Consider the following 26,226-nt stretch of genomic DNA (forward strand, 5'->3'; position numbering starts at 1 on the left):
TTATAGGAACATTTGTCAGGCGGCTTCTGTGACTGTACTGTGCCTACTGACAGGTGCATCAGAGCAAGGCCTGCTGTGTAGCTAAGACACTAATTTGAGCTGCAGTTCCTGCCCCTAACTTGTAGGTGTTTCCATAATTGGCCCCCTGGGAAGTGCAAATTAGTTTGCTTTTCTCTTTTTAGAGACTTCCATCTTAGGGACATCAGTTGGAAATGTAAACGGACCCTGATTCCCTGATTTCAACAGGAGAGGCATCTAAATGCTTAGAATCTGTCCTCCTGGCTCTCATGGTCTGTGCTTGAGCCATGGCTTGTGGGGGCCCATTCCACTGATGATCTCCCAGGAATTCAAGTCCACCTCCTCAGCCATTGCTCCCTATGTCATACTCAGTGCGCCTGGCTCACTCCAAGTCACTTTTCTCCAGGGCAGACAAGGCCAGATTCTTCTAGGATGGGTTCATAGCTCTGCTCTTCTCCCCTTCAGGGTCCCAATTCTTCATCTTGAGGAGTTCTCAGTTTTTGGGTGAAATGGAGCAGAAGGGAGGGGCAGGAGGATATTCCAGATGTGAAAACACCACAGGAACAGGCCCAGCAGTAAGAATGGCACCCTGAAGCATGTGAGAGGAGACTCATCTGCAGAGGAAAGTTGGAAGAAAGGCCAATTCAGGATGAGAGGAAGAACATGGAGTCTCCCCAGACAGGACTCTTGGGCAGAAAAGTTCATCTTGTGGGGTCAGCTCTCAGACACCCAAAGGTAAAAGATGGCCTGGAAGCGGTGTCATGTGACCCAGTTCATTTCCCTCATTTTTCAGATGAGAAAAACTGAAGCCAAAGAGGGAACATGTTCCCCTGGAGTGATTAGTGGCAGAGCAGAGATAAGAACTAGGACTTCTAATGCCTCACTGAACCTCAGCAGCCTCCCCTGCCTGCACCAAGCTGTCTACTTCCCGTGGCAGGGAAGTGTCTTCGAAACCCATGGAGTGCTGAGCACACACACCTAGTGTTACCAGGAACACTGTGGAATTGAACAGAAGGGGTGTGGGGGCAGAGGGGAGGTCAGAATCTGCATCAACCAGCTAATGGGATTGTGGACAAGCCTCCTTCTCTGGGCCTCAGTTTCCTGATCTGTCCATTGGGCTGATAACAACACTTGCCTCCCAGGGTTGTATGAAGGTAGAGTGATATGATGAATATGAAAGCCCAGGGTAAATATTCAGATATATCCATATATTTTCAAATATAGTTGATTTATCAGTGTGGTTAAATGCTATACAGTAGGCACTTAGTGGACTTATTTTTTGCTTGGGTGATTCAACTTGGTAAAAGCTAAAAAGGTCAAGATGCCTGTGGTCTCACCACATATTCCAATGCAATGAGCAACTTTGGGGAAGGGAGAAAGTCCTCCACCTAAATAAAATATTACACAGGAGTGGGAGCACATTAAGCCTTGATCATCCACTAATAGCTGCGCCTAACGGGCTTCTCCAATGAACTCCAGCTGTCACCCAGCAAGGCCCAGGAGGCAGGATGGGTAACATTGAGTAAAGGAGCCATCTAGAGCTCTGCCCTCCTTCTCTCCCTTCCTCCCTCTCTCCTATTCTCTCTCTCTCTCTCTCTCTCTCTCTCTCTCTCTCTCTCTCTCTCTCACACACACACACACACACACACACACACACACACACACACACACACTGAGAGGGGCAGGGCATGGAAGCAGCTGGCTCATGGCGGGGAGGGAGAGGTTGTGGTGGCAGGGGCGGGGGAGGGGGAAAGAGAGTAAGCCCCAGCAGGAACATGAAGATTCGGATTCCCTGCTGAAAGTGGGAAGAAACAAAGAGAGAGAGATAGGCTCAGAGGAAGTAAAAGGTCCGAAGTCCATCTTTGGCAACTTCAGTTCTACTCAGACTGGACATGGGAAGCTTTTGGTGGTCTTGTCCCACTGGAAGTGAGCTTAGCAGCTAGTCCTCTGCAGGAACGGACTGCACTTGTCCCTCAGCCTCACTGTGGAGCAGGCAGACCAGGGCTCCCCTCCCTGAGGGCTCACAGCTGCTCCCACTGAGCTCCAAGTCCCTTCCTGGGCCCCCTTCTCACAACTTCCCCTTCCCAGAGGTGGTGGGACCCAGTTTAGGGGTGAGAACTTACCCACAGTGGCTGTCATGCCTGGGGAGAACCGGTCATCACAGAATCTCCTCAGGAAGGATGTCTTCCCTACGGCAGAGTTGCCCACAAACACAATCTTGAAGAGCCGGTCTGGGGTGGAGAGGGTGCCTTCCTCCTGTGGACAGTGGACAGTCTGGGTTCTAGCCCTGCTACTGCCACCACCTGCCCTTCTCCCATCCCTATGGTGTGTAGGGGACAGTGGGGACCTGGCCTCCCCACTGGCACCAGGAGACCGCCCAGGTACAGATGCAGGTAGCTTTGGGCTCAGGGCATCAGCAAGGGGAAGAGGGACACTCATTCAACCAGCACTGTTGCCTGCCTACTATGATTCAGAGATTAGGATGAGGCTTGCCTTGTGGTGGAAAGAAGGGGACAGGAGTGTAAACGGACAATCTCAGCACAATGTTCCAATGCTTGGGTTGCAGGGAAGAGAGCCAGGATCCACCCAGCAGAAGCCCTGAGCTGGGCTTAAAGCAGAGGCAGGGGTGGTGAAAGGGGGGATAAGGAGATAGAAAGGGAGGAGGGGAGACAGAAAAAAGATCTTTGTTAGATGGCCAGAGACAGCCCAGGCTGGGGTAGGGTTCTTGCTTCTGCCCTTTCATTGAAAGCCTGGACTGACAGGGATACTCTTGCCTCCCTGCCCTTTGCTCTTCAGTCCCATCTCATCAGCTTCCACCCAGGATCCCCATTTGCCCTGGGAACAAAGGCAAGATAGTCTCCCCCTCGTAGACTGGGAAATCCTAACAGCAGGCCCCTGGCAGAGTGTTCGAATCCCCCAGCACTGCTGCTCCTCCTGCCCTGCCCGGCAGCAGGAGGGCTGGGGCTAAGCCTGCCGCCCATTTGTCTGGGATGCTGAGGCCCAGTGGGGAATGGACTTGCTTAGACACTGAGGGAATGAGGGGCAGAGTAAGGACCTGCTGCCCGCACAGGGCCATTGCTCTCCATGGAGCCCTCATTTTTTGGGGAGAGCTGTTTGCTCATTCCCCCCAATCCTGCCTTCAAACCCAGCCCAGCACTGCTGGCCTCGGTGAGGAAACTCTGAAATCAATTTAGAAGTGGATTTGGGGGAATTAGCTCCTCTCATCGAGCAAATACTATAATGGAGTGGCAACAGATCTTAGCAGTACTTGAGTATCAGAGAAAAGCCACTAACAGCTTTTTGGGGAGAAATCAATTCCCATGCAGCACTTAAGTGGGAAGTCAAGGTCAATTTCAGAAATTTAAACTTAAAGAAAAAAAGGCTCCACACTCAAAAACTATGCCCGATGCCTCATTTTCTTTACTCTTGCAATGCCAAGGGTATGGGCTCTCTGCCACTGTCTGCTCAGCCTGTCTCCCTGTAATTTGTTTGAGACAAAAGCTCAGGGCAGAGTTAGGGTTAGGGTTAGGGTTAGGGTTAGGGTTAGGGTTAGGGTTAAGGGTTAGGGGTTAGGGTTAGAGGTTAGGGCATCTGTCCTCAGGCCCAGGTGTGGGAGAGGCATGAGAAGCCCAGGGCAGGGGGAGCAGGTCCCAGCTACAGGGGCTGTGCCTGTCATTAGCCCTGTGCCCACCCCCACCATGGGACAGAACACTATTGTTTTTCAGGCCAAAGAAGATAAACACATTTATTGATGGTTCCGCAGCGGCAGGACACACCTCCCAGAGGCAGCAAACTCCTACTCCGTGTTCATGCACTTAATCGTGTCCCTTCTGGGGCTAATCCATAGTGAGCCAACTGGATTGGGGCAAGAAAACTGGAAAAAGGTCTGTTCATCTCCTTCCCACCACTTTAAAAGTAAAACTAATATGTGCATTTTTTAATTTTATGTTTTTTAGAACTAGGAAAAACAGAAAGGTAGGGAAGAAAATAATAATTATAATCTATCCTACTTCTACTACTCATGTTCAAATGCATTTCTTCCAGGCTTTTTTTCTATATAGATGAATGAACATATGTTTTATAGAGTGACTTGAGATACTATAATTTTATTATTTTCTTATATTACTAAATTATGAATATTTATCTGGTTCACTATTTTTTAAATGTTGTTTTAAAATATATTTTATTGATTTTTTTACAGAGAGGAAGGGAGAGGGAGAGAGAGTTAGAAACATTGATGATAGAGATAAACATTGATCAGCTGCCTCCTACACACCCCCTACTGGGTATGTGCCTGCAACAAAGGTATATGCCCTTGACTGGAATTGAACCTGGGACCCTTGAGTTTGCAGGCTGACACTCTATTCACTGAGCCAAACTGGTTAGGGCTAAATGTTATTTTTAACAACAGTGTAATATTCTACTGAATTAATATGCTATAGTTTATGTCCTATTAGATTTTCCTGTCTGCTATTATACACTTATATTCTTTTTAAAAAAATATACTTTATTGATTTTGTACAGAGAGGAAGGGAGAGGGATAGAGAGTTAGAAACATCGATGAGAGAGAAACATCGATCAGCTGCCTCCTGCACACTACCTACTGGGAATGTGCCCGCAACCAAGGTACATGCCCTTGACCAGAATCGAACCCGGGACCCTTTAGTCCGCAGGCCAATGCTCTATCCACTGAGCCAAACCGGTTTTGGCTACATTTATATTCTTGGATTAAATTTTTGTCTGACTTTAGTTATTTCCTGAGAGAAGATTGCTAGAAGGAGAAGTGCTGGTTCAAAGGACGTGGTATCTGTAAGTTCGTGATTCTGCTATCAATCTACTGTCCCTAAAGGTTGCACAGTTTCTGGCTCAGCAGCCTGGCTCGAAGGGCCTGCCTCATGCCACCTTCCTCAAGAGCAGAGCCTCTGCTGAAGCTGTTGTGGCTGCTGGTGGATCGCATTTCCTCATTGCTGCAGTTTCTGTCCCCAGCTGGAAGGCATCCAACCTGGTGGAGCCTCAATGTGTGAGAGCAGAGGGAGAAGGCTGGGCCAGGCTGCACCCCTTTGAACTTGACTTCCCAGTCTGCCAGAAGGAAGAAGCCTCATCAGATGACTGCAAGGATCAAATACCATAGCAGACTTGGTCTTTTCCGTCTACTGCTGGCCTCTTGATATTTCTTTCACATTTGTGGGGAAAGCATGGGGTATTGGAAATGCCTACATGAATAGCGCTGACAGGGTTTCGGAAGGACAGGTAGGTGAAGGGGCCCACCCACCAGTGGAGGCCACCAGTTCTCCACCCTCCCTGGGGCCTAGGTCTCCACTATTCCACCCTTCAGAGGAGTGACACATAGGAATGAATCTTAGTCCAGACCCAAGAGTGATAATTGATACCATATGTCCCCACACAGTGGCCAGAGAAGTTTTCCTGTCACACATGCTAATACAGCCATGGAAATGGTCAAGATGGAAAGGGCTCAATTCTAAAGGGCTGGCCTGGTGTGCAGGGAGGAGCCTCTTCCACACTGCCGGGGACATTTCTAAAGCTGCTTTGGAGGGTCAAGTGGAGGGGTCAGGGCTCAAGGAGCCTATTCCTACACTTTGGTCACAAACAAGGTGTGGAACATCATCACTATGAGACAGAGGAAGATGGTTCATATAGCATCCTTCTACCCAGAGTTGAGAGGAAGACTTGGTGGGACATGGGATTGGAGCCTTTTGCTGAATCAGAAAAGAGCATAGTGTAGGGAGTAGGGCAAACATCAGAGTTTATAAGGAGAATTTTCTAGGACCCCTGAGTCTTGCCCAAAACACTCAGCTAAGCAGAGAAAGATAGTATTTGAAGGACACAAATATAGTGAATCATGAGACCAGTCACATCTGATTTCTTAAGCTGCTTTCCGGGCATGGCATAGGAGTGATCCCTAAAACCAAGGTGTAATGTTCCCTTACCTTAGACAGAGCTTCTTTCCCAACAGGCTGCCCTCGGGGAGATGTGGGCATGAGTTCCAGCTGAGAAGGTTGGGCCTGCTGGCTTTGTCCCTCCACCCCCTGGTCGGAGACCTCCTCCTCTTCTGGGCATTTGCTCAGTGGCCGCTCAAAGCTGCCATCCAGGAGCTGGGGCAGGGGGTCTTCTTCAATGGAGATGATTCTGCGGAGTGCCGGGGGGAGTGGACCTTCAGCCCCTGGCTCCCTGTCTCCTGGCTCCTCTTCTGTAAGGGGATACCCACTCAGGCCCAGGGAGCTTCTCCTCCTCATCATGCCAAACACATCTTCCTCCTCTTCTGACTGGCTATTTTGGGGTGGAGAAGAAAGAAGAGGGGGGAGCAAATGGTAAAATGTATCAATATGGAAGCCATATAGCTTTTCTGACAGATGACAAAAGAGCAAAACACCTTGGGGGCACAGAGCCCTGGGAATGGGAAAACCAGACCCAGCATTGTTTAGTTCATTCACTCAAGACACTTATACAAGTGCCTGATGGGGAAGGTGATGAAGGTGATGATGAAGGTGATGATGGTGATGGCAGTGAAGGTAATAATGATGATCTACCAGGTATTAAGCTAATATCACAGTCATGAACAAATGGACACATCCCCTGTCCTTGAAGAATGCTCAGCTTAGTGGAGGGGCTAAAGCAGAGGTTCCCAAACTTGTTTGTGCCGTAGACCCCTTGCCATGTTTTTCGGTTTTGGGTAGACCCCCTACTTACCTGATATTGATTTTTTTGTAAATTTCTAACTGTAGTGAAGTTTAGTGTTAAAATTTAATAAAAAATAATGTACCTACTTTTCTCCGGCATTCTCAAACAAAATAACACTGATTCACTATAATTTGTACGATAAACTACCAGTTTATATTTTTTTAAATATTTTCTCAGCACTTTCCTATTCAAGATTCAGGAAACGAATGAACGTATTTTTCTCACATTCATATTTATAGAGTGACGAATTGAACAAGTCGGTGCAAGTTCGCGAAGCTTTGAGACAAAAATTGGCAAGAATGTTTACTGCGCGTATGCTTGTAACAAGATGATACTGGTATATCATTATGTGCAGGTTTTTATCCTACAACTTACACAATTTTATAAACATATATAATAAATTTTTTACTTCATAGGTACTTTTATAAATAATTTATATGTTTTTATATTATAAGATAATATGATGTAAGTAAATAGGTACTATCAGTGTATGTTGAGATCCACTATCATGGACCCCCATTTTCATTTCATGGACCCCCAAATTTTTTTTCGCTGACATAGACCCCTTGCAGGTTGTCATAGACCCCTGGGGGTCGATATAGACCACTTTGGGAATCACTGGGCTAAAGCAATAATGACACAACTAAACACATTTTTACAAGTTGCGAGAAATGCTGATAGAGAAGAAAAAGGTGTGAAGAAAGGAGCATAATTAAAGCATCCTGAGTTAACAATCAGAGAGCCTCCACTCTGGTCACAAGGCCAGCTCTAACTAACTGTCTGTCCCCACTAGTCAGATGTCTCCTGGCTCAGAGGCAGCTGCCCACTAGAGAATGGGCTTTGGGTCGAAGGAAGCCAGGGTATCTTGACCTGCCTCTCCTTCCTTTCCCTTTCTCTTTCAGTGTCCCTGCAAGTCAGTCAGGGGGAAGTGGCCTCAGAGTCTGTTTGCTCACCACTGTATTTATACCCAGCACACAGCGCAGTATTTTGCACATAGCAGGCACTCGATAATAGATAATAATGGCAGGACTCATGTCTAATTTATCTTTGGAATCTTCACAGAACTCAAAAGACTGTCTACTATAGAGGAGGGAATTTGTAAAAGCTTATTGACAGAATCAATCAATGAATAGATTAGTTTCTGTGGAACCAACAGGCCAACTATTATTGCACAAACTTAGCTCCAAAATTGTATCTCACTATTCAGATACTTAGAAATTCACAATGATCAGGTCCAGAGACTTGACTCATCAGCTGACTGACAGCCCAGAGCCACCTCCCTTTGCCCACCTAGTATTGCATGCTTGCTGTCCTCAGTGTCTCCTAGATGAGCAAGTTCACACACTTTCTCCCCAAATCTAATACTAAGGGATCCAGCTGCCTCTACCTCTCTTTGGCCATCAATGTGGATGGAGCACATGCCAACAAGAAGAAGAAAGGGATTGGCTGGTTTCTGAATAAACAGCGCCTCTTTGGGGATGCAATTATGTGTTATCCAACAGGAACAAAATATGTCATCTTTGAGTTAATTAAATAAGAATCATTGAAAGGAATTAGTCAAGCACAGGACCTATTCTTGTCTGTGAATGAGTTCAACTATTAGAGATTCCATAGGACACTTTAATTGCCCTTCAGAGCCCAAATAGCCATGTGCCTGAAAAGCCAAGTGTATCCATTCTGCTCAACTGACAACTGGGCATTGTCAGGCCACACCCTCCCTCTCTGTCCCTGATCTCTCTTGTTCTCTCTCCTCTGCTGATCTATAGCACTGATCTAGTCCCTCTCTGCAGGCACACACTGGGCAGGATGGGAGGGACAGAAAGGACAATGGCCTGTCCTAGGGGCTTGCTCTGCACTAGCTCCTCCTTGGATGTCAGAACAGGAAGGGATATATCCTCCAAGATTCAAGGGGAGTGAGCACAGCTGGCCCCAGGCTTCTCCCCCAGTGTCACTTCTCGAGGGTTAGCCTGCACTCAGCACAGCATAGGCTCCCCAGAAGTACAACACCAAAGAACAGGTAATGAGTGAACAAATAGAGGACAACTTACCTTCTAAGGATCCCTCTGCCGTCCATATATTTGCCTATCACAGAGCCAGATCTTTGTTTCCAGCTTGCCTTGGCAGCAGCTGTGTTTGCTTTGGCTGCCTTATCTTTCTGCAGAAACACAAAAGGCCCTCAGATCCATGCTTGCCAGTTTGTCCCAATGTTTGAGCAGAAAGGGCTCAACTTTCCCACCTCATAGGTCAGGCTTTAGACAAAACTCTGAATAAGCAAGTGATATTCTGGTCCCCCTGCTGGCATTTTTCACCAGAATCCCTCCACTTCCTGTTTAATAACCTAATCAAATGAGCCAACACACAGTTTAGAGCCTGGGGTCCATGATATTGCCCTTCACAGGATTATTGATCATTTGCAAGAGCACAAGTAAGAGGAGCTAAATGTGGAAAGCATAGGAAGACTGTTTATGGACAGAAAAGACTCTGCCTCTTTAAATCACACTCTCCGTGTGGCTCCAGTTCCAGGCATTCCCAAAGTCTCATACATAATAAAGAGAACAGCCCAGAAGATCTGTCCACCCAGCCCCTGTCCATAGCTACTAAGTGAGCATAGGGTATTTCAAACCTTTTATGGGAGGGGGCTGGATGTAAATAAATGGCTCAAACATCTGTAATGAAGAGCCTGGTTGGGGTGGGGGCTTGCAACCACTTTGCCAATGCTCTCCAACAGTCCCTAAAGGAATCTCTCATTAACCAGCCATCCCCATGATTCCTGATGATGGGGGGAGTGAGGAGTGGCAGGACTCCCAGGGCCTCTGCAAATATGACTATAATGATTTCAAATTAATATTTAATTATTACCCAGAATTAATTTTATCCCTCTTTCTTAAGCCAATTCCCTTTTCAAAGCAAAATGTGTTTGGCAGGTGAGGGAAAGCAAGGTGAAGGGATTAGGATGACATTATGAAATCAGCTCAGAGGAAGGTTGGAAGTTTTAAAATAAATGCAGAGTTACTTCTAAAATAATAATCATTATCATCATCAAACACACATGTGGGCTGAATTTGCTCTGGTAGTACTCAGGTGGTGCAGAGGTGTTTGCTGCCAGTCAGTGATAGAAAATAAATGGTGGAACAAGGTCCCTCCAGGATTCACAATTATAAACCCGGCGCACTTCATTCAGGGCAAACTAGCTTCCCCTTGCCACTTGCATTTAGACCACTGTTCAGCCAAGGGTCCAGTGCAAGACCTCCTCTTTCCAAAAGTTTTTCTCAAAAATACCTACAATTTTGGGGGTGGGGGGGTAAGAATAGAGATTCCCTTTCCTGATGAGGTAAGCAGGGCCATGGTCCAAGGAAGCAAAAAACTTGCCCAAGGAAGGACACACATGAACTTCATGGTGTGATCATTCTAATAATTAAAAACACATATCAATCAGTCCTGCCACCATTTTTCTTCCCTTGAGAGCATCTAACAGCTGCTGTCTAAGAGGGAAGAGAGTAGGGGAATGTGGGATCCTAGATTTTGTTTAATGCAGCTCAAAGGGAAAATTTTTAATAAATATAGAATTTCGAGTTATTTGGGGAAATGTATAAGCATTGTGCTCAGGTCTGGAGAAGCAGGAGTCCCCACAGGGTAAAAACATTGCTCATAAAATCTACTATATGAATTGTAAAGTATACATATTTTGAATTATAATGCAATTTTTTCACCAAGAGATAAAAATTTTAATGAAGAAAAACGCTGTGAGCATTGTGGTGTAAAGTGCTCATGACATTTCAACTGCATCATCTCAGGGACAGAACTAGCATTTCTGCATCAAAGAAACGCGTGACCCTCCCCATTACTTGCCTTGTTATGCCAAGAGGGAAGTTTGTGACTTCATGGGAAATTATCACACTGTTACCCAGAAGGTCCCCTGCTTGTTTATTATTTTCTAAAAAGCATATGCCATGGTCCTGCCAAGGAAACCCCAAACCTCAGGACACTGCCAGCCAGTCCCGGCTCAGGCACTGGCTGCCACTAGACCACAGTCCTTGTCTTTCCCCAGAGGAGGGGGCACCGCACACTTACCTGAAAACATATGTCCCTTTCATCCTGGAGGTGCTTGTTCCTTTCCCTGCGTTGAAAAAGGGAATCTATTCAAACAGGGAGTTTGTGGTCCACTGAGCCAATAGCAGCATTGCCAGTGGATGATACAGGGGAAGGCAAGGTGTGGAAGGCCCTTTCCTTAGGGGTGTGGTTAATGGCAGAGGGAAGTCTGTGTAAATCAGCTCAGAGGAAGGGAATAGACAGAATGACACCCATGCCCTTCAGATCACTGGTCTATGCCATCACCAGGGAGCCTCCCCCAGAGGGTGCCCAGGAGTTCCAGCTGGGCCTGTGAGTCGCTCTGGGGCCTGTGTGCCTTCTGTGAGTCATTCATTCGTGCCTACATCCTCTCAGCAAGAGTCTCCTGGACACCCACTACGTGCCAGGCATGTTCTACCTATGAGGGTTACACCAATGAACAAAACAAGAAGTTCCTGCCCTCGGTGAATGTGTATTTTAGTGCTGGCATAATTACTGCTGAGAAAAAGCAGGAAAGTGGAATAAAGTGTGCCAGGGGGTAGAGTAGTGTTTCAATAGGGTGGTGATGGGGGGCTTTGCCAAGAAGGCAGCATCTGAGCAGATATTCAGAGGAGGAGCGAGGAGCACTGTGGGTATTTGAGGCAAGAGCATGGCACACAGAGGGAGCTCAGCAAGCATGACTATAATGATTCCAAATTAATCTTTAATTATTACCCAGAATTAACATAATTTTATTGGTTGGGAGTTTTCCCATCTCCCTTTCAAAGCTAAATGAGTTTGGCAGGTGGAGAAAAGCAAGGTGAAGGGATTAGGATGACATTTGGGTTGAAAGTTTTAAAATAAATGCAGAGTTACCTCTAAAATAATAACCATCATCATCATCAATTTGTCCGGGGCACAGCCTGGGCTGGGGGAGGCCTGCTGTGCATGAGGAACAGAATGAAGGGCAGCAGCATGCTCAGAGGAGACAAGGTCAGAGAAAAGATAGAGGAGGAGTGTGACCTGCCATTCATGGCCTATGGGAACTTTGATTTTTCCTCCAATTGGGAGATGGAGCTGTGGGGGGTGGGTGAGTGTCCTGATCTGACCAGGTTTTCAAAGGAGCCCTATACGCACTGCACTGTGCCAAAACAGACTGCTGGGGACGAGGATGGGGCCCTGAGAATTGGTCAATATTTTAATTAACATGTTGGTCGGTCATTAGTTCCACTTTCAGTGGAATAGTGGTAGAAAAAGCCTGACTAGAGGGTGAAAATATGAGGGAAAGAAATGGAGACAGTGAATATAAAGAGCAAGCAATTCTTTTTAAAGTTTTGTTGAAAGTGATTAAAGAAATGGAAAGTAGCTAGATGTGGAGGGGAGAATGAGATACTATATAAGAAATACTACTGTGTTTTCCCAAAAATAAAACATCCTCGGAAAATAAGACCTACTTACAGGTTTCCTTCTGAGTGAAATATAAGGCATCCCCCTGAAAATAAGTCCCCTCGCCCCAGGCTCTGTCGAGGGAGCCAAAGAGGTCTGCTAGTCTGGGATGCAGCCAGCACTCACAGCGCTAAAGACATGAAGACATTTCTTCAAGAAAGAAAAATAGATCAGATCATGATTCTTGCAGGAATGACGGCCTATCTCCACACTCTTGATATTGCAATAAACAAGTCATTCAAAGACAATTTGCACATGGAAATTAATGACTACTTTGAAAATAGAATGGAGAGAAATCAGCGTGGAAACTTTGTGAAACCTAAACTGCAAGAAGTTGTGACTTGGGTGAAGAATTTATGGGAGAAAATCACTGACAGTTGCATTGCAAATGCACTGCGAGCAGGTTACCTTGACAAGAAGTACTCATTTAAAGACAGTGCTAATGCTAAACATGAGAGATTTGGTCCACTGATTCTGAAAGAAATGGAGTCACAAGAAATTCACCAGGAAATTCAGGAATTGGATTGTTATGATGATGTTCCAGAAGATGATGACGTGATTGTCATTGAATAAATGAGTAAATTCTTGATACTGCAGGATTCACAGTTTATCTGGTTTGTGTTAACAACTACCGTACTACCGTACCGTATACAGGTAATAAATTTCCTTTATTTTCATTTAACAATAAATGTGTACCGTATTCTTCTTCATGGAAAAATAAGACATCCCCTGAAAATAAAATCTAGCGCATCTTTGGGAGCAAAAATTAATATAAGACACTGTCTTATTTTCGGGGAAACAGGGTATAATATATTTAGATCTCTCCAAAAGGAGGATACAGCCGTGGTCTGTCTGTCGTCCTTGTAACATGGCCATTTACTGGGTCCAGACTGTGGGCAGGCACTCCGCTAAGTGAGCTGCACATGGCAGGAGCAGTCTGAGGCAGGCCGGAGGACAGACTCCAGTTCCTGGGGCTGTTCTGAAGCAGCTGTGCATCTGGTGAGCAGGCAGGCACACAGCCAGGGTCTGCAGAATGAGTGGGAGGGACGAGGAAGGTTCTTGTAAACCCTGAGGATGGCCAAGGGAGCTTCTCATGCCTGAATGACCCTCCCTCTGTGCAGGAGTGAATGTTAAGGAGAGGAAGTGTCTGGGTGAGGACTTGGGGAGCCCTGGGAGCCAGGTCTTTCTCAGGGCTTTGCTGTTGTTTCATGCTTTGTGCAGCCACCACCACGCAGAAGCTTCAGTACTTTAAGACACACTAGGCTCTTTACATGTTGCTACCCACATCTATCAGCTGAGTCTCAAAAGAAGCCTGAGAGGTGGGCAGGAGATGAAGACTCCCACTGGTTAAGTCAATGGTCCAAGGGCACACACAATAATGAGGGGCAGTGCTGGGACTGGAACCAGAGACAGCGTTCCTGAAACAGCTTCCATTTGCTCCATTTCCCTTAGGAGGGCCGGTCACATCCTGTCACATCCGGGTCACATCCCAGCCATTGTCCTGTTTTCACCACCACCACCCCTCCACATTCCCACTATTCTCCCCACCCCACCCCTCTCCCATCTTCCTCTCCTCAACTTACGAATCCCCATTGCTCTGGGTCACTACCTGGTGGCTTCAGTGTGGAAGAGAAACCCGCTGGGGGCTTCTCCTCCACATCTGGGCTCTCACCAGCTGGCAGAGGCTGAGCTTGGTAACCAGGCAGTAGCTCCAGTCACGTGATTCTGCACAAATGCTGCTCTCCTTTAAAAGACCCATAAGCATTTGCAGAGTGCTGCCTTGTCACTCCCCTCTGCTCATTCATGTTGGATCTGCCCTTTTCTTTTTCCCACGTATAATATAATACAAAGAAGGAGGAAAACACAAAAACTCGGCCTTGAACATCTTGTTCTCTTCCTTTCACGAATACCTTCCTAAGAATCAACATCTTCTCCTAAATGGATGAGAACTTGGCCTTTGGGGCCTGTTGGAACCAGGCATTGAGTGCAGTAAATTTGAAGGGCATTCAATTTGAAGCACTTTTCAATTTGGTAGCATCATGGATGTCAGTCACAGTGACCTTACCTTGCTTTCAAACAAAAAAACTGAACAAAAGCTTCATCATTTACCTGATTTAAACGCATTTGCCCTTTACAAATCAGAACCAAGAGTCCTTCTGCTTGGTCACCATTCCCCAGGAGGTGTTTGGTAGGCAGCAGGCACTTAGAAACCTCAGAGGCGGAACTCAAAATGCCAGCCTACCCACACAGGTTTGGAGGGGTTTTGTTTGGTTTGCGTTTTTGGCACATTCCATACCAATGAGCTTTGAAGTTACAGTGAGTTTTAGCAGGATAAGGAAACTCCATTCTTGGTGCTGCTTTGACTCATTTTCAGGCAGACCCTGAGATTGCTGATCATGGCAATAAAGTGAATATCTTTATAGAGCAAGTCATGAATTTTTCGGTTTCCTAGTACATATAAATATAATTTTATTCTAAATTGTAGTCTATTAAGTGTGCAATAGCATGATGTCTAAAAATGTACAAATCTTAATTTAAAATACTTTATTGCTAAAAAAATGCAACACATCATTTGAGCCTTGTGGAAGTATGACACCAATAGACTTGCCCGGTGCACCATTGCCCCAAACATGCACTTTGTAAAAAACCACAATATCTGCAAAGCATAACAGAAAAATGAGGTGTGCCTGAACTCATTCAACAAGCATGAATGGAATACAGTAGGATAAAGAGAATCAACCCCATGTGGATCTCAATTCTGGCTCCACCAGTGAGCAGCTGTGTTCCTTTTGGTAAATTATCTCATTTCTCTAATATCAACTTAGTTAACTCCTGTATTAACAACTGCCCTACTTACTTTCCTAAGTATTGTTGAAGGTGAGAGGGGTAGCATGGCTGGCACGGTGTAGATGTTCAATAAATTCAGGTCCCCTCCTACCAGACAAGGGCGATGCAGGGTGCTGTGAGAGACACTGAGAAGGGGTAAAAAGTGGAGAGGGAAGTGGGCATGTGTAGATGGACCAAACGTAATGGAGAGGATGGTACTTGGTGCCTGAACAAAATGTTAAGGACAGGGAAATGAAGGCACTCTCTCAGTGGCTATATTTTCCAGCATGTAGGCAGGAAGAACTCAGCCCGGCCCCCATCTGGGATACTCTCTCAGAACATACACAGTGTTGACCCACCTTAGGAAATCCAGCTGCTTCAGGAGCCCCGACTTCTCCCGCTGCAGACTCTCCGTCACGCGGTACACTTCCCTGAGGAGGAGGCAAACAGCAGTGGTGAATGATTGTTCAGTTGGGGGGCAGGGGCGCCTGGTGGGGGAAGCTATGAGGTATGAGGGACCTAGGAGCCCTCACACTGGAACCAGCAGGCAGTGCTCTCACTGGGGACTGAGGGGTTTCAAGGAACATGACCTTCCTTGGAGACCACCTGCCACGTGCAAGTGCTCACAGCCATGACCTCAGTTAGTCATCACAGACACCGTATTTCGCAGACACAGGCAGAACTTTGATAATCCAGCTCACACTAACAATCCAGGGTCCTCATCAAGGCCTCCTGGCCCCAGACATGCTCATTCCACAGCCACTCGTATGTCATCTCTGAGCACGACTCTATGATAGAGAACCACTGTTTTCCCAGGCTCCATGTGGTCCTGCCCCCAGGTTCAGGGGATTAGAATCAATATTGTTCTCCAGCCCAGTCTTTGAGGGTGAGAGCAGAACTGCTATTCTTTTCCCCTTGGGTGCTAGTTAGGTTTGTTTCCAGGAGCTCTCAAAGAATCATTTTCCTGCTTCACCTCCTCCCAAAGGCTCCAATCTGTTTTCAGATATCTGGGATTTCCACCGTTGATCACTCATTTCTTTGACTTAGATTTCTTATTTATAGCTATAAAGCAGAGATTTAATGCATCAATTACAATCAGCTATTTACATCACAGTGTGAACATGGTGGCCATATTGGGAGTTGTGAGGAAGGGAGAAAGATGCTGAAAGTTGCATGGGTGGCTGGAGGGCAAGGTAGTAAGGCAGGGTCCTGTCAAGTTTGCTTATATATGAATGCTCCCTGCAGGGCCCTGCACGCAGGCAGATTGAACAAGAAGCAGCAGGAAGGAAGGAAGGAGAGAGAGAAGGAAAGAGTAGAGAGGGAAAAAGGAAGGCAGGGCTAGAGGGATGAAGATGGAAGGAAGGGAGGGAGGTAGGAAGGAAGGAAGGAAGGAAAGGTAAGGGTGAGTTGGGGAAGTACTCAACAACACTCAGGGAAGATAGGAAAAAAGGCAGAACTGGAAACACTGGGAAATAAACCATGGTTGACTTTGTAACTTCACCTCCATCTTTTCCTCTGTGCTCTGCACCATGTTTTATATAAAGGACCCAAAGTTCCACTTCTCCAAACCACAGCATGGCATTTAGTGAAGAGAGCATCTTACAGCCTGATAATATCATCAACTTGTATATGCTGTCAGAGCATCTGTATTGTGCACACTCTATGCTGGGCAAGGACAATGACCTTCGGCCACCCATCCATGTTATTGAGCTGGGGAAAACAGAATCAGTTTGCTGGGCCCATAATACTCTGCCAAGCTCACAATGATCTGGTTCCTGAAAAGGTATCTGTGATGGCTTATCCTCCTTTATAGAATAATAATTATAAAGTCAATTTACAATAATAACAGACTGAATTAAATTCTAAGTTCACCTCAGATAATCCTAATTAAGCAACAAAACTTCTCTGGTTCCTGCAGAGCTGCAAATTCCTAACATTTTATTACCAATTATATTTAATTTCAACTCGGGGGAAAAAACAACATATTTGCCATTACCCTGAACCAGGTTCTCAAACCCCTCTCTAGGATTCTGCTCAGTTAGAGCTGCCTCTTGGCTGCCTCTGTGCCCCAGGAGCCAAGCTTGCCTGGGTGCTTCATGTGACTCCAGCTGGTCCTGCTTCTCTCTGGGTGCAGAGGGAGCAGACAGCTTACCCCTGCTATGGAAAATCACTCATTGCAGATCTCAGGTCTGGGTTCTCCCAGGGGGGTTGACTAAGGAGCCAATTCCTAAATAAAAGGTGTTTCAGATCTTTTCTAGCCTTGTTCTCACAGAACCAGATGAACATTGGAGCTATGCCCACACACACATATACACACATCCTATATAATAATAGAGGAATATGCAAATTATCCAGGACACTTTGTCACGACTGCTCAGCAGGTGGCATGCACAGCAGGTGCAGATGGACAGGGCCTTGCAGCATTGGGGATGGGGGCAGGGCCATGGTGGGGTTTAGGCAGGTGCCAGCAGAAGGAGGCCTCCACTGTGGGCCCGCCCCCAAGGGTCCACAGGCCTCGGCCATGGCCCAGCCTGGGGTCTGCAGGTCACCCCTGGCTCTGGCCTACTTATTTGGGACAATCCATCGAGGAACCCTGGATGGGTGGGAGGGGCTTATCTTTTTGGGGCAATGAATCATGGGGCTCCCACACTGTAACAGGGCACAGGCCAGGCTGGGGGATTCCTCCCACGCCCAAGTACATGAATTTTGTGCACATATCCATGCAAACACATCTGTTCATTTGTCTAGTAAACATACATCCAATTGGATACCTATTCTATCTAATAAAAGAGTAATATGCAGAACTTCCAGAACTTTCAGTGGGGAAGCAACGGCAGGCCGCTGTTGCGCACCTCCTCCGCTCTTTGGCCGCTGCTGGTGTCCCTACTGCCTGCACCGTTCCCTCCGGGAGAAGCACATCGTGGGAAAACATGGACACCACAGAACTAGAAAATGAACATTTGGAGGATAAAAATATCCAATCATCTATAACTTCTCGGATCCTCAAAGATGATAATACTGGAGAAGATAAAGAAGTTAAGAAAATTGTCTTCTCAGAAAAAGAGGAAACAAAACCACAGGTGGCAGAAAGTGCTTGTCCTCCACAAGGAAGATTGAATAACTGTATTACAAATGGTATGTAAAATAAAGAATGTAAATGGAGAGGAAAAAAAGAGTAATATGCAAATTAACCATTACTTTACTACACCTACAAGCCACATCCACCAGCCATGCCCATCAACTAATCAGGAGTGAGTATGCAAATTAAACCCAACCAAGATGGCTGCAGCCATGGAGTGAGCAGGAGGGAGGCTTGGGTTTCTCTGGCAATGGAGGAAGCCAAGCTTTCCACACACCCTTGTGGGTGCAGGCCTCCACTCAAGGCTACAAAGTTTCAATTGTAGAAGATAAATAAATCCCAACATAAATGGTAGCAGCCACAGAGCTGGAGAGAGCAAGAAGTTAGGGTTGCCCCCAGCAATGAAGGAAGCCAAGCTTTCCACCTGCCCTAGCCTGCCTTGGCCTCCACTTAAGGCTATAAAGTTTCAATTATAGAAGATAAATAAATCTCAACAGAAATAGCTGCCACCATGGAATGAACAGGAGGCTTGGTTCCACTTCAGGTTACAAAGTTTCAATTGTAGAAGATAAATCCCAGATTTCAGGGCCTCCATTTGGGTCACTGGGGGGTGTGGCCAGCCTACAAGCCACCATAGGTTCCTTGCCCAGGCTGCCCCACACCCCAAGGGAATCTCCACCCTGATCCAGGACAGCTGGCCCTCACCCATGCACCAGGCCTCTATTCTAATAAAAGAGTAATATGCAGATTGACCATCACTCCAACACATAAGATGGCTTTCCCCTGGTCAAAGATCCTGCCTCCATGTGGACACAAGATGGCCAGCAGGGGAGGGCAGTTGGGAGGGACCAGACCTGCAAGGGAGGGCAATTGGGAGCAATCAAGCCTGCAGGGGAGGACAGTTAGTGGTGACCAGGCTGGCAGAAGAGGGAAGTTGGGGATGACCAGGCCTTCAGGGGAGGGCAGTTAGGGATAACCAGGCCTACAGGGGAAGGCAGTTAGGGGCAAAGAGGGTGGCAAGGGAGCAGTTAGGCCCGATCCTACCAGGATTGGGCTAAACGAGCAGTTGGATATCTCTTGAAGGGTCCCAGATTGGAGAGGGTGCAGGCTGAGTAGAGGGACACCCCCCATGCACAAATTTTGTGCACCGGGCCTCTAGAATATATATAAAAGCCTAATATGCAAATTGTCCCCTTGGAAGTTCCACCGGAAGACCGGGAGTTTGATCACTTGCTATGACATGCACTGACCACCAAGGGGTGGCATGGAAGGAAGGAAGGAAGGAAGGAAGGAAGGAAGGAAGGAAGGAAGGAAGGAAGGAAGGAAGGAAGGAAAGAAGGAAGGAAGGAAGGGAGGGAGGGAGGGAGGAAGGGAGGGAGGGAGGAAGGAAGAACAGCCCTGGCCTGTAGTCAGAAAACCCTGATTGGCCTTGATGCCCGGCCAGGCTGAGGGACCCTAGTATACAGATAAATAGACATCAGACTCTTGAACAATATGGCTATTGGAAGTGCCAATCCTCTGAGCAGTTGGAAATCCATATAAATTAAATTGACCCTCCACTTACACAGATCCCACCAACCAGGGATAGAAAATACAGCTGACTCTTGAACAACGTGGGTTTGAACTGCTCAGACCCATTTATACTCATAGAAACATATTCAGATTGTTTCATGTTAACAAAAAGAAAAGCATTTCTGGGTGAAAAAGAGCACTTGGATGTTTGATTAAATAACCTTGGAAGTCCTTCTAATCCAGACATTCTAAATGTTTACATTGGTAATATGTGAACTGAAAGGGAAGAACTTGCCTTTTTCACAGGAGTAGTTGGTGAGAGATGTATGGTTGCCGTTAGGGAACTGCTACTGGGTTTGTTTTTAGGAGACAGATGAGATATGGAGCACACTGCAAAATATACTGTCAAGTGAAAAATGCAGGCAAATGCAAAATAATGTGCTACCATTTTGTAAGGAAAATTGTGTGTATGCATGCACACTTGCATATGCATAGAACTCTCTGGAAGGACCCACAAGAAACCATGACTGGTGGCGTCTGCGTGACTGGAGGCCAGAGTGATGAGGTGGGGAATAGAGGCAAACCTCTTTTTAGTGCATATCCTTTTGTGCCCTTTGAATTTTGTACCTTGTCATAAACTACCCTAAATAAAAGTTAATTAACAAAATAAATGGAGAGGTGCTTTCAGCTGACCTTCATCTTTATTATCTTCCCTGCTTGATTGTTCTTTCTTTATCATATTTTAAAATCTAGTTCTCCTTCCTTGAGCATCTTCAGAGAACAGGAAAATCAATTTGCCCGTTCAGAATTCTAGCTGATAAATGACTTAATCTGTTTATCTTCCAATCTTCCCTTTTCCCCTCCCAGCTATGAAGCTGTGCCAGGCAGCAAGGCATCAGAACCAGACTCTGTCCCATTTTCTGGAACTAACTAGCTGCGTGGCTTTCGGTTTGTCACTATACCTCTCTGAGCCTCAGTTTCTTCATTTATAAAATGAGAGATGGATTAGGCAACCCTGTTAGCGATTCTCAACCTGTTCGTCCTGACCTGTTGCTAGCTGCCGTAGAGCCTAAGACCATTGGAAAACACAGATATTTACATTATAATTCATTAACAGTAGCAAAATTACAGTAATGAAGTAGCAACAAAAACAATTTTATGGTTGGGGGTCACCACAACATGAGGAACTATCTTAAAGGGTGATGGCATTAAAAAGGTTGAGAACCACTGAATAAGAGCATTTAGGTCCTATCAGTCTTGGTGGTCTGGGACTCTGTTCCATAGAAGACAAGTGAGGTTGTCTCTGCCTTCTCTCCTGACCTCCCTGGAAGGCCAGGCCATGCTCTCCTGGGCTCCAGCACTTTTCCTGACTGTACAGGACTGCATGCTTCTCCAAAACAAGTTGTGAAGGGGAGAATCATTTATCTTTTCCTCCTATCCCTCCTTCCTCTTTTTTAATTCCAAACCTCCAGATACTGTATCTCTGGCTTGGTTAATTAAGACGAGGCTTTGGGAAGATTTGAGTCCTCCTGTTGTGATCTGGTACTCCACGCTGTGTGCTCATTTCCATCTGCTATTCTAATGCCTGCGCCTTCAGATGTTTGTTGCTTTTAGAACTTGATTGAATTTTAAAAGCCTGAATCCTTCATTGTTTGCAAAGTTAAATGCCTGTGCCTTGTTGACCTGGTTTCAATGAGGAGGAACTGATTTTGCTCGTTTACAATGAAATACATTGTATTGCCACTGGTCACCCAAAAATTGGTGCGTGTTTGTGTGTGTGTGTGTGTGTGTGTGTGTGTGTGTGTGTGTGTGTTAACTGCAGGTATCTAGGGTAAAACTTTAAATTCAAACACCTCCCTCTCACACTAGGCAATCAATCCCACATGATATAAGATACCACATGTGAGCCAGACAGCAGGACAATTTGATTTAGGTCGGTGGACCAACATTGTGCCAACAGCCAACAGAGTGAGGGCTTTCACTTTTGAGCAAGGAAAGTGAATATATGTATAACATCGATCATTGGTAAGTAATACTGCCTTTCCTCTCAAATCAGACTTTTTGTCCTACCCAGCACAGGACCAGGCACACAAAAACATTTCGCAGAATGAATGGATGAAGACATGAACAAGTATATGAACAAATGAGTGAGTGAATGTTGGCCAGTCCAATGCCCGTGCAAATGTTTTCTAGCTGGCTCATTATTCCTTGGGAGGGTAATCAAGAGCTTCTTGGACAGATGCTGAAAACCTGTGAATCTCAGTTCCTCATCTATAAATCAAAGTTGATCATAAGCGTCCTTGTCACATCAGGATGCTGTAAAGGTCACTGGAGATAATGTTAAACTATCGACGTGAGACTGCTCAGTTTAGTACCTGGCACAGTGTAGTTTTCAATAAATATTTGCTAAATAAGTTCATAAATATATGGAGAAATGAATGAATAAATAAACAAGTGAGATTTTTCTCCCTGGGCCTCAGAGAGCATTTGGTCTCAAAACCTAACACTCCTACAACAAGATAAATGCTGATATTCCTCAGCAACTTCTCCAGCTTAACACACAAACCACACCAGGAATCTATTCAGGCATGCCTCTGCCTCACAAACTGAGCCCTGTCCTAACACCACAAGCAGTTCACTAGCAAACCAGGCCCCGAGGGGTGTGGGGCTCCCCAACCAGCCCATGCAGAATACTTGTAGGGAAAAGGGGCAGAGCTGGAGGGAAGATTCCAGGGCACCGTTACATGCCCTGTCCAATTACATATCCATCTCGGAAGCGTGCGGGCTTCACTTTCATCCAGTCTCCCCAGGCTCCTAAACTACTACAGTCATGTTTTGTCTATCTGCTCACTCAGCATTTTCTCACAGTCTGAAATATATTTGTTGGTTGGATAACATATCTTCCTGATCACATAATAAATTTTCCAAGAACAGAACTGTATATCCTAGATAATGCTCAGCACAGCCTTGGTCGGCTAATAGTTCCAGGAAACTAGATGAGATCAGGTCCAATCCCCATTTTTACAGGCAAAGGGACAGGGTCTCCAACAGGGGAGATGGCATGCTCACCGCAGGGAGGGAGCTGAGGAGCAGTGATAGGGGTGCAAGGCCACACTCACATCTCCTTCTCCTGGTGGAGTTTGCAGGCCTCTTGCTGGAGGCTTTCCAGCTGCTGCTGGGCGTCCTGCAGCTCCCGGGAGGTGCGCTCCAGCTCCTGGGCCAGCTCCTGGTTGGTGAGTTTCAGCTGGGTGTTCTCCGCTTTGGTTTCATGCTTGTCGTTATGCAGGGCTGTGCACTGGCCCTCCAACTGGAAAGGAATGGGGGACAGAGAGGAATGGCGGGCAAGCACTATTGTCAGGCTGGCCTGCCCCGGCCTCATCTAGCTTTTTCCATTTGGTGGGCAGGGACCATCGCTGTACCCCTCAACTGCCCTCTAACTTTGTCCTGTTCCTTCATTCACACTTATGCACTGCAGGAAGCAGGAAGAGCTTCCAGAACAATCTCAGCTCTCCCCTGTCTCCAAGGGGGTATGAGAAAAGGAAATTCCACATCCATCTTTGACTCTTATCTCATGGATAAGATCTAAAGTAAATCCTTCCTATTGTCTTTTAAGCCAGTTTCTTCTCCTTAGCCATCAAAGGAATGGAGAACACTATGTAAGGGACATCCTCATAAAACATCCTTCCCAATTTTGTTCCTTCCCTCAGCTGTGTAAGTCCAATTCCTTTAATCTACAGAAGCTTTGATGGTAGCCAGCAATACTGAAAATTTCCAAGAAATAGCTAAAACAGGTCAAATCAAACATGTTCCTAAAACAACTAAAAACCAGCTTTTGAGTGACTTCAGCTTTTCTTGGCTAGTGCTCATGGCTTGCAGAGCTTCCAACCCTCTCACTAGAGGAAGCATCAAACCAAGGCAAACTGATTATAAAAAATTTAGTTTAATGAATGTAGCCAGTAAGGGGAGGAGGAAGAAATGATGAGAAACTTTGTGTGATTCTCAGGAGGCTCCTTGTAATCAGGTAAGCATGCAGTAAGTAAGTAGAGTGGCAGTCATTCATGTGAGGTATAACTCTAATTGGTAAGGACTTAGTGCATAATAGTGAGGAGGAGAAAGAGTAGGAGAAGAAAGTCAAGCTAAGGCTGTGGAAGGGGGATGGGAAGGCAGCTGCCAGTTCCTGGAGTTGAAACCATCTTGCTGATAAGGAAAGAAACCCAAATCCATAGATTGGGTAGCAGCAGGAGTGGAGCAGTCTGCAGCCTTAGCATGGGGTTCAAACACATTTTCATGTGTTGCTAAAAATAGCCTTTTCTATTTAAACTGCAGCAATGTGTCTGGGTCTGTCCAGGGCTGGATTCCTTCCAACACAAGACAAAACAGGAGGATAAGTGGCGCTCTGGTCTCTCCCCTCCACGAGCCCTGGCTTTGAAGAGGAGGCGGTAAGCCTGAGGCTTGCTGAGGTAATCAGTCTTTCTGGGGTCATTAGCCAGGCGTTCCCAGCCATAGTGGATGGACACAATGCACCACCCAGCCTGCCTGCTGGGAGCTCAGGTGCATCAGAGGAACGTCTGAGTCTACATCCATCTTCAGGATGATGAGACAGTCATAAAGGAGGTGATGAACCACGTCCAAAGGGAGATGGGGATGGAAAATCTGACCTTTGAAGAGCCTTTTCCTGCTGGAGGCTCCATGGCCATCCTGGCGGGCAGACAGTACTGTCTGCAGCCTCTCCCCAAGTACCAGGGATACCCTTGTATCTCAGCACTCCTCTCCTCTCTTATACAGCATGCAGGGAACAAATTAACATTTTGGCTCCTGGGCACAATTATATAGCAATGTCTGCAGATACCTCAAGGGAGAATTCTTACTAACTTCTCAAGTTAAACACCTGGCATTGGAGAAGCAAAGGCTTTATCTTGGGATCATCTCTGATTTCAAATGCTCTCTTGTACAACTAAATGGTTCTTTCAGCTTGAAAAAGAGAGAAGTCCTTAAGTGAATGTCAGGGAAAGTGGGCCAGAGCCAGAAAAAAGGATGCAGTGAGGGCTGGGCATCTGAGGACACAGCATACCCGCTTCTGCTTCTGGGCAAGCTGCTCCAGCTCCTGCTCCTTAGACAGCAGCTTCTGCTCCAGCTCCTGACTGCGGGCCTGAAAGCGCTCTGTGTCCTGCCAGAGAGAGGGACATGTGAGGCATAAATGCACCTGGGATGGAGACTATTTCCCACCTTGAACCTGCTCATCAGCAGGGCCTGCCCATCCTGGTGGACTTCGGGGCCTCCCCACAGCATTCCAGGGCCTTGGGGATCTGCCAGCTGGTTGGTGTGGCCCAGTGAGATACAGGAGGCTAAGTGCAGAGTAGGAATAGGAAATGTGAGTTTTAAATGTTCTCCCGTGGTATCAGAGAAAGGTGGGATTTCATTTGTCTTGGGTATTAAATTATCTAGGTGTCTAAAGGGAAAGGGAGGATGTACAAGCTCCAAGGATGGTCCCCTTAGGAAGTGGAGTGAACTGGTCCTTTTGCATGGGCCTACCATATGGGTCTAGAACAAGGGTCAGACCCAGTCTTCAGGCTGCTTAAACTGGTAAAGCATGCACCTTCATCCTTTCATTCATTTATTCATTCACTTGTTCATTTACTCATTGATCCAACAAACAATTGTTTAGTACCTACTACGCTCCAGGCATGGTCAAGGTGCTAAGGATAAGTTAGGTAGTAAAGTTAAAGATCCCTGCTCTTGTAGAGCTTACAAGTTAGTGGGAGCATACAGATGACCATTAATAAAAATAAACAAGTACATTATATGTTATATTTGAAGGTGACAAATGTCTTGAAATAATTATAAATCAAGATGAGAAAAAGGGAATCGGTAGTGCCATTGGTGAGGCATTGCAATCTTAACTTGGCAGAGGTAGTCAGAATAGGTGAGATCAACCTGGCCCGCAGAGCCAACCCCCGGAGGTGACTTTTACCTTCAAGAGAAACTGCTCCTTCTCACTTTTGATTTGCTGCTCCATCTCCTCATAGAGATGCTGGATTTCTTCATCATAAGCAGCAATTTTCCTGCAGAGAGGGCAAAAGGAGAGTCTGATGAGACCTACACTGAAATTCTTTTATCCCACAGATGCAAGTCCTAGAGCTTGGGCACCAGAACCCCACTGGAGCTGTGGGTGATGGGGTTTAGGTCACTCTGAGCTGCAGGATCAGGTCCTCAGGATCCGCTGACTACAGAAGCCACTAGGACCCTCTCCTCTTCCTCCTTCAGACCATCACACCTGGCCATGCACATGCTCCTCAGCGAAGCTGCCCTGGCTCTCTCAGCTTTATTTAACACCAAGGCCCTGGCCTCTGCTACACTCACTCTGCCTCCTGCCCGCTGACCCCCCCCCCCCCCCCCCCCCGTTTGTAGACTGCATAAAGTTGTGTGGGCTTCTTTTCTGTTCGGCTTCTTGGTCTATGCCATTCCCACGTTGGACGCATTCTCTCTACCTGGCTACATCAGCACCACATGAGCCACGCTATCAGAGGACCCTCCTAGAATTGGGTGCTGAAGTTTGTGGGATACATATTTCTCATAAGAACTCAAAAGATTGCATGATA

General features: G+C 46.4%; 1 protein-coding gene across 6 annotated transcripts in view; it reads right to left on the reverse strand.

Annotated features, from left to right (window-relative positions):
- Positions 1 to 26,226, reverse strand: part of CRACR2A (calcium release activated channel regulator 2A) — a 129,206-nt gene that overhangs the window by 22,422 nt on the left and 80,558 nt on the right. For all 6 annotated transcript variants that reach the window (XM_084880327.1, XM_084880323.1, XM_084880324.1 and 3 more), the window contains 8 exons: positions 25,599 to 25,689; positions 24,699 to 24,794; positions 22,747 to 22,934; positions 15,396 to 15,467; positions 10,789 to 10,834; positions 8,766 to 8,872; positions 5,967 to 6,306; positions 2,142 to 2,274 (listed from right to left, as the gene is read on the reverse strand). In XM_084880327.1, coding sequence (XP_084736453.1) covers positions 2,142 to 2,274; positions 5,967 to 6,306; positions 8,766 to 8,872; positions 10,789 to 10,834; positions 15,396 to 15,467; positions 22,747 to 22,934; positions 24,699 to 24,794; positions 25,599 to 25,689 — 1,073 coding nt within the window. The remainder of the gene's footprint in view (positions 1 to 2,141; positions 2,275 to 5,966; positions 6,307 to 8,765; positions 8,873 to 10,788; positions 10,835 to 15,395; positions 15,468 to 22,746; positions 22,935 to 24,698; positions 24,795 to 25,598; positions 25,690 to 26,226) is intronic.

This window comes from Pipistrellus hanaki, assembly GCF_964339955.1.
Source record: "Pipistrellus hanaki genome assembly, chromosome: 3".
NCBI classification, from domain to species: domain Eukaryota; kingdom Metazoa; phylum Chordata; class Mammalia; order Chiroptera; family Vespertilionidae; genus Pipistrellus; species Pipistrellus hanaki.